Source organism: Muntiacus reevesi, chromosome 6 (genome assembly GCF_963930625.1).
Source record: "Muntiacus reevesi chromosome 6, mMunRee1.1, whole genome shotgun sequence".
NCBI lineage: Eukaryota > Metazoa > Chordata > Mammalia > Artiodactyla > Cervidae > Muntiacus > Muntiacus reevesi.
Genome location: NC_089254.1, coordinates 8380261 through 8388952, shown reverse-complemented (window position 1 = coordinate 8388952; position 8692 = coordinate 8380261). Strand labels below are relative to the sequence as shown.

Below are 8692 nucleotides of genomic sequence, written 5' to 3'. Positions count from 1 at the left end.
ATTTAACTAGCCTATATGACTTCCAGGTATTTGCTGCTGCATTTGTGAAGATGAGCATTTCCAAGGGCAAGAGGACAGTCTGACTCTGAGAACTTCATTTAAGCAAGGACACGCTGCCAACTTGAAAAGAAATAAAGGCCACACTTTGTCTATGGGGGGATCCTGCAGTTATTCCCCTGCAAATTTAATTCAAACAGGTATAGAGATCTGAAACATGGAGATATTCACAAATTAGAGGATACTAGGATTTTAAAAAGGAAAGGAAAGGAAAGAAATCCAGGCCACTGAAAACTATCTCGAAACAGCAATAGTGTTTCCTTTTCATGGTAATCACCCTAGTCCTGTGAACATGTTTTGAAAATCTATATTGTGAGTGAAATTTCTTGAGATCTTTATATGAAATATGCATATTACCAATTTTAAAAGCTAAAAATTATCTTCAAGCAAGCTGATTTAAAAAGTAGCATGTGTGTATAAAATGTACAAATCAATGCTATTCTAGTACTTTGCTTTTAGGATTATTAATTATATAATATGACATTCAACTAGTGTATTAATGATTCCTTTAGAAAATTCAATGTTAATCACTCAAAATTATACCTTTTTAGAATATCACTATCTTAAAAGGATTTATTTAGAGAAACTGCTTTTAGAAAATGTTATATTCTTTTCAATTTTAAGAATCAGCTTGACTTATAAAACTGATGGTAGCCTTCAGAATATTTATTATATGTTCATTGTAAGATATAGATTATACTTGATCCTATCCATTACATGAGAAAGATTTCTGTGATAAATCCTTTTACTTGATCCATTATTAGGCTCCCAAACCAACTTATAAACAAAAGTCCCCAATGGAACTGTTATTAAACAAGAACTTGAGATTCTGTAATGGAGTAGAGATACTTGTCACCACAGATCATGATAAAACTTAAGAAAATTAGTCTGGAGTCTCTCTTTTTATCACCAGGTTACCAATAATTTGTTTTGTCACTATAGTTATGGTCTTATCCATCCATTGTCAAAGTTATGACCAAACTGAATAGAAATATTTAAGCCCCGTAAGTTTTACAGAATTCTGAATCATGAAGCTCAAAGACTGTTTCTCAAATTCTAAAGGTATGTGCCAACAGTTCCAAATATAGATATAAATCCTAGTAGTCACCAGAATTAACTTTATCATGTCTGGCACTTCCCTTGTAAGATTCCATTTCAAACGTAAGGGTCTTAAAATAAGTCTTGAATTTAAGGTTGTATCACAGTTCCTTTTTAGTAATGTAACTGGGGAACTCATATGCAGTCCACATCTTATTTTGATTTCTACAGCTTAATCCTGCAAAACTTTTATGTTTGTATTAATATATTCCATGAAGTATTTATTGACAATATGACTAGTGTCCACCTCAAGACATATGTAATGATCACATTTTGATTATCTCTTAGGTCCCAGTTACACAGAACATTATAATCAGAAATGTATCAGAGCTATCCAGTGCCATAACACTGGTTTCAATTAATTGCATGTACATTACATAAAAATCTGGCTTACAGCCAACAGATGGATGAGAAAGCAACAAAAGCAAGAGCAGCTGAAGATGAACACAAATACACACGGAAAATAAGACATCTTTTAAAAAAATAAATATGTACCAGGATCGAAACAGGGTATCATGGAAAGTGATCTGAAGTCAGTCAAGTCCTGAGATGGTTTGTGGTTTAGACATTGTTTTTTTAATTGGCCACCAACTCTTCACTGTGGTCTCCTTTCCTAGTTCACTGCTAGACTTTGAGAATGATGCAACTACAGCAGAAGGCTTCAGTGCTCTGAGGAGACAAAAGAACCAAGACCAGCTCAGGCTAACAAGTGACTGCCTCAGACAGACTGAAAAATTCAGGCCAGCTGTTTTGCATATGTTTGACACTGACTGGCTTTGAGATTACAAATATGACTTTCTGCCCCCCACAAAATGTAAGTAAAAACTGGCTTTTTTTAAAAACAGAGCATTTCATACTATGCATGGATTTACTACAAAAGCTGAGGCAAGCACACACACCGTAAGGGGAAAATTGACTCCAATTGATAGCTGGCTGAAAAAAACAAAATAGGCAAACCAAATAATCTGAAAATAGGGTTTGTCATGGAAACAGCATATTAATGGGACCATATTCCCAGTAGCTTTATGGTTTTTCAGGCAAGTCTTATTTTGCCATCACTGTTACAAGAAACAAAAGAATACACTGGCTTTTTTATATGCTACACAATTTAAAAGTTGTTTTCTAAAAACAAAGCCTGGCGATGACTTAAAAATGTCTTTTAAAATTGCTTAAAGCTAGCATTATAAAACCTGTCTGCATTAAATTTATAGTTACATCATTTTAAGGACACCCATAATAAGAATGCTTTATATTTATTATTTGGATATAGGCTAATAATCTTAAATTTTTTTCCAAAAATTATCTGCTGAATTATCTAGTGAGAAGATATTTTTAATTTAGCCTAAGCATTGTTATTTTTGTGTGCCCATACAATAAAACCTTCTTCAATATCATCTAATGCTAGATTAATGTAACAAAAGAAAAAGAAACATAAAGTTGCACCTTGGTGATTAAAATTGAATGTTCTTATTTTCAGTTAGATTTAATTTTTTCATCTGCCTTAAAATGATGATGATGACTTATGTGACAACTGCCCTACAACCATGAAATTAACTCTATTATATTAAAGGTCTTCCTTTCAGCCCCTTGTCATTTTATCACAAAATGTTTTCATGGGAAAACTTAATATAGGTATTTTTAGTGTATAAAGGGATAAGAGACTTATTTTTCAAAGGTATTTGAGGTTTTCCATCTGGCATTCTCCTTTTCTCATAACCTTATTCCCATACTGTAAAATATATAAGTAAACTTTGTATCTTTAATTTATAAAAATTAGCGTGTATATTTTATACATAGACATAGATATATGCTTATATACACTCTCCATATTGTACATTTATATAAATTCTAAGAGTAGACCAACCAGATAATTCCTCTAGAGCAAGTTCTTCGAACAATATAAAAATGGGTCTTCAGAAACAAACAGCAAAACAGCCTTATCCACCTAACTGCTGCTTAAAATGCTTATAAACACAGTCAGTTAACCATTTATTGATTGCCTGTTTATGGTTTTGGAGTATCCAAATATAAGATAATACCTCATAAAAATTGTGACAAAGATGATGGTTGATGATTTAAAAATCAACCTCCATATTACAGAAAGTTATGTAAATTTATTCTTTACAGAAAAAAAGCTATAGTAAAATTAGTTTTCTTTTTAATAATCTTCTCTAGGTAAGGAAATAATTTGCAAACTTCTGTCATATTGTTACCGTCATGGAAATATATCTTTTCTAGGGACCTCACATCATCAATCACTACAATGGAAGTCAGTTAATTTTTTGGAAAGACTGGTCTGAAGGTTTAAGATAGACTTTTTCATTGAATTCCTGAATTTATATACTGTGGGTTTGGCTACAGACACTATAAAATGTAAAGACAGCTAGTGCATAGTGCAGACAGTTCCAGCTCTGTTATTTTCAGGCGCAAAAACCATAGAATTTTGTACAAAACTTTGATTTTTTTTATTTGTGAAATTAAAAATATGGTATTATATATATATATATAAACTTCTATTCCTCTATAAATATAGATGATTTTGTGATAGTGAACAGAATAAATGCATACCAAATTCAACGAGCATTGTCATTTTAGGGTATGACAGACATAGATAGATTTATGTCCTAAGTACGGGCATTTTGATAAAACTCTTAAAAGTTTAAAACAATACAATCAGGAAGACTGCTTTTCTCCTCTTTTTCACAGAGAACTAAAGTGAATATTTTTCAATGGCTTTGAAAGATTACATTGGGCACATTTCTGTAAATCCAAAAAGGAACACAGGATTTAGTGCAGTAGACCTGCAGCACACATTCTCCCTTTAGCATGCATGCCCATATTTTGTTTATTTCGGTGGCTAATCCCATCAATTATTCCACCTCCTTTACTTCCTGGAATCTTCCCAGGTTATTATTAGTGATGTGGATTGTTCCTCCCTCAGAATGTGTTGGTGAATAGTGATCATAAAAATATGTTACAATCGTACAAGTGTACAATGTACATTTTAAAGTTTCTGACATATGTCTAATTATTATTTGATTGAAAATAAGAAAGTACCACTTCCTTTTGAGGACATCCATTACACTGAAATCTCCTTCAAGTTTTCATATTCAGTTTACCGTCTTGCTCTCCTGTTAAGGAAAGCAAGGATCATCAGCTCCTTAACAAAGCTTTCCAGGTGACCTAATGTTTCCATTTTTCATAAAGGTAAATCTAAACACGAGTGCTCTCAATCTTAAGAGAGTTTGCCAGGCATCCCTATACAATTAGAATGAGCGTTTTATAACCTTATCTTCAGTCTCTCCCAACCCACACAAAGCTCCATGCCTCTTCCTCAAATCTCAGTAACCACATCTTTCCATGACGCTGGCCAAACCCATACCAGGTTTTAGACACTAGAGAATGAAATGAGCTCATCCACCAAAAATGAGACTTAAAAAAAGTTTGGCATTGGTTACCCCACTCACCCTCTAACCAACTTGGTTGGAAGGAGGGAGTGTCTGGGCATTGGAGGCCTGAGCCAAGGAGCCCGGGGCTGCCCCTGCCCACATCCGTGGGCCTCCTAGAAGCCGGGGAAGTTCTGGACAGTGAAAATTTCAGCTTCGGATAGTCTAAGAGCCCGTCTTGGCAATTTGGCTCCGGACAAGGGCAGGCTTGGGAACGGCCGGGGCCCACCTTCCGAAGTGGAAGCTTTGTGGATTTCTGTACCTGAAAGAGTCCCGACCCCAGCAAGGAAGGGGAGGGAGGGGGCAGAAAGCGGAGCGGGGAAGAGACCCAGGCGGCGCGGCCCAGGCGCTCCCCACCCGCTGCAGGGAGGGGCGCGCCAGCACTCGCAGAAGCTCCCAGCGGTGCGCTGTGGTTTTCTCTCTGTGCTGCTCTGAAAAGGGCTAGAAGGAAAAATGGTCAAACAGCCCGAAATAATTAAAATTAAACAAACAAACAAGGAGAGTAAAAGAAAAACGCGCGAACGGTCATTTAAATACAAATATACTTACAAAAATCTTACACAGGCTATTTACAAGTCATAAAAGCGTACAGTCCTGGTACCAGAGCAAGAAAGGTCTGTTCATCCCCCCCGCCTCTGGCAGTTGGGCCTCTGGCAGTTGGGCCCTCGGGTCCCTGCGCCCCCGGGAACAGACGCTTCTGCAGGAGCTTGTTAAAAGCAGTGAATGGCTAGGGAGAGGAGCCAGACTTGGGCAGGATTCCATAGGGCCAGGGGGTGGCCGGGACCAGGCCGAGGGCTGGAGACGGGCTGAGTCCCGGGTCTCAGACGGTGGTCTCCCCCTGTTTGCTGTTGGTAAGCCGCGTGTAGAACTTCCTCCAGGAGTTGAGGGTCTTGCCGGACCAGATCCAGAAGCCTGACGTGATGCCCACGATGAGGGTCATAAGGTACTTGATCATGAAGACGGTGAAGTCGGGGCTCATGGGCGGGTGCGGCGGGGCGCCGCCCGCCTGGAGGTGGGGGCAGGGGATGGCGTAGCTCTTGCAGCTCTGGGCCACCCAGCTGCGCTCCCACTGGTCCCGGAAGGCCTGCTCGTAGAAGTAGCAGGCGATGACGATGGTGGCCGGCACGGTGTAGAGCACGCTGAAGACGCCGATGCGCACCATCAGCTTCTCCAGCTTTTCCGTCTTGGTGCCGTCGTGCTTCATGATGGTGCGGATGCGGAAGAGGGACACGAAGCCGGCCAGCAGGAAGGACGTGCCGATGAACAGGTACACGAAGAGGGGTGCCAGCACGAAGCCGCGCAGGGCGTCCACGTTGTTGAGCCCCACGAAACACACGCCGCTGAGCACATCGCCGTCCACCTGGCCCAGCGCCAGAATGGTGATGGTCTTGATGGCCGGCACGGCCCAGGCGGCCAGGTGAAAATACTGCGAGTTCGCCTCGATAGCTTCGTGGCCCCACTTCATGCCGGCCGCCAGGAACCAGGTGAGCGACAGGATCACCCACCAGATGGAGCTGGCCATGCTAAAGAAGTAGAGCATCATGAAGAGGATGGTGCAGCCCTCCTTCTTGGTGCCCTGCGCCACGGTGCGCGCCCCGTCCTCCGTGAACTTGTCGTTACACACCACGCGGTCCTCCAGCAGGAAGCCGGCGATGTAGGCCACGGCCACCGCCGTGTAGCAGCCCGACAGGAAGATGATGGGCCGCTCAGGGTAGCTGAAGCGCCGCATGTCCACCAGGTAGGTGAGCACGGTGAAGAGCGTGGAGGCGCAACACAGCACCGACCAGATGCCGATCCAGGTGCGCGAGAAGCGCAGCTCCTCCGGCCCGAAGTACATGAGCCCGTACACCTTGGTCGGCTCGCAGGGGGCGCCGCAGTCCTTCTCCCCCAGGAAGTGGTAGTTGAGGTAGGAGGGCACCTTGAGGGCGCGCGGGCACGAGAACTTGCCTCGCTCCGAAGCGCCGGCGCCCCCCGCGAAGCCGCCGCCCCGGTGCCCTCCGCCGCCGTGCTGGGGGTTGCTAGTCCAGAACTCGGGCAGCAGCGAGGGCGTCGGGGTGCCCTTGTCCGACGTGTTCTGGCCCACGCACAGCTCGCCGGCGCCGTGCACCGGGAACTTCTCGCACTTGAGCGTGTCGGGCCACTGGAAGCCGAACTTGTTCATGAGCGCCTCGCAGCCCTGGCGCGCGCGCTCGCACAGAGAGCGGCAGGGCGGCAGCGCCTGCTCCAGCACGGTGCACACGGGCGCGTACATGGAGCACAGGAAAAACTTGAGCTCGGCGGAGCACTGCACCTTCACCAGCGGGTAGAACTGGTGCACCTCGAGGCCCGCGTCCTCCTGGTTCGTGTGGCCCAGCAGGTTGGGCATGATGGTCTGATTGTACGCGATGTCGGTGCACAGCGGGATGGAAATGGGCTGGCAGTAACCGTGGTCCGGTATCGAGATGCCCCGCTCGCCGTTGTACTGCTGCCCGCTCTGCTGTGGTTGAGGCGGCGGGGGCTGCTGCCCCGGCCCGGGTCCCTGGCCGGCCGCCTGCGCCCGGACCCCCAGCAGCAGCGGAGCCTCCAGCAGCCAAAGCAGTAGTAGTAGCCGGCGCGCCCAGGGCCGGGAGTCAGCCGGGGGGCGGCGGCGGCGGCTGCCCGCGTCCCCGCTCCCCTCCGCCGCGGGTACAGTGCGGAGCGCCCCGGCACAAACTTCCCAGCTCGTGCCGCCGCCCCCGGCGGCTCGGGACTTCTGAGGCGCCTCCTCCTCAGCCATACTTTCTCGGCTCCTTTCTTGGCGCCGCTCGGCTGAGGCTGGCTGTGGCGCGGCTGGAGGCTGCTCCCCCTGCGGCCGGGGCGATCTCCTCCCCGCCGGTGCCCTCCGTCGAGCCCGAGCCGTGCTCGGCCCGCTCCCCCGGCTCCCGCTCCGCGTCCCGCAGCCGCCGCCGCCGCGGAAACTTGCGATTCATGAAGCGCGGGGCTGCGGGGAGAGCCCGGTGGCTCGGGCGCGCCGAGGGTCGCGTCCCGCCTTCCTGGCCCTCGGCTAGCTGGCTCCTGGCAAGCGGCGCCGCGCTAGTGGCGGCGGCCGGGCAGAGCGCGCAACTCTCGGCAACCCAGCAGCCTCGGCTCCCCCCTGAGCCTCCGCCTCCTCCTCCGCCGCCGCCGCCTGACCATTTGTGTCAATCCCTCAACTCGCCCGCTCTCCTCTCCCTCGCTCGCCCTCCGACCGGTTTCCAGGCGCCCCGCGGTCTGTCTTTCACCAGGAGGGAGGAGCCTTGAAACCGACGCGGAACTGGAGGCTCAGGGACCGTCGCCCAATCGCTGCACTGGCTTCCCGGCGCAAAGGGCGCCCGCCGCCTGCTTCCCAGAGCGAAAGTCGGCGGCGGGCGGGAGAAGGAGGAGGCGGGAGGGGGAGCGGTGGCCGAGGCACTGCTCGGGCACAAAGAGTGGGTTTGCTATGAAGCGGGACAGGCTTGGTTGCTTTTGCTTTTGCGGAAGAAAGGGCGAGGACAAGTAGGAGAATGGTCCCATATGCTGCTGGAGATAATGAATAGGAGTCGGCAGACCGCGCGATTTAGCTTTTCTTTTCTTTTATCCATTTTCGTGTTTAAAAATCCTGCTCTGAACGCTGGTTACAAACAGCAGACCGAGCGCTTCGATGAGAACAGATTCCTTTGACTTAAGGAACGAACGGCTTCCTTCGAGTTTGTATCTGTCGAGGTTTTATTTAAAATATTACTCTCAAATCCTAGAGCTCTCAGGCTGGGCTTGGCGGGATTCGGGCGCGCCATTTCCCCCAAGGAGAAGTTCGCCGGATCGCCGTCAGATGAAGAAAAAACGCCACGACCAAACACAAAGTTCGATAGCATTTAAAAAGTAAAGCCAGATCTACAGTCCGCTGTTATTATCTTTTCTGTAGTTTAAAAAAAAAAAAAACTCCTTTTTTTCTCCTCTTTATCAATCCAGAAACAGAAGCAAGGGGAAAGTACCCATTAAATATTTCGAGAGAAAAACTTGAGCGCCCGACCAGTCTCTGAGGGAGGAGAGAGTCCCGGATGCCTGAGACTCCAGAGGGGCTTCAGGGCAGAGCTGGGCTTGGGGGCAGCCTGGAC

At 46.9% G+C, this 8692-nt stretch overlaps 1 protein-coding gene across 1 annotated transcript; it reads right to left on the bottom strand.

Annotated features, from left to right (window-relative positions):
- Positions 1-3596: 3596 nt before the first annotated feature.
- Positions 3597-7935, bottom strand: FZD1 (frizzled class receptor 1). The gene has a single exon (XM_065938572.1). The coding sequence runs from the start codon at positions 7354-7356 to the stop codon at positions 5422-5424; it is 1935 nt and encodes a 644-aa protein (XP_065794644.1). The 5' UTR covers positions 7357-7935; the 3' UTR covers positions 3597-5421.
- Between the last annotated feature and the right edge of the window lie 757 nt (positions 7936-8692).

Excerpts from the sequence above, each read along its gene's own strand:
- FZD1 (XM_065938572.1), bottom strand. The coding sequence starts at position 7,356 with ATGGCTGAGGAGGAGGCGCCTCAGAAGTCCCGAGCCGCCGGGGGCGGC.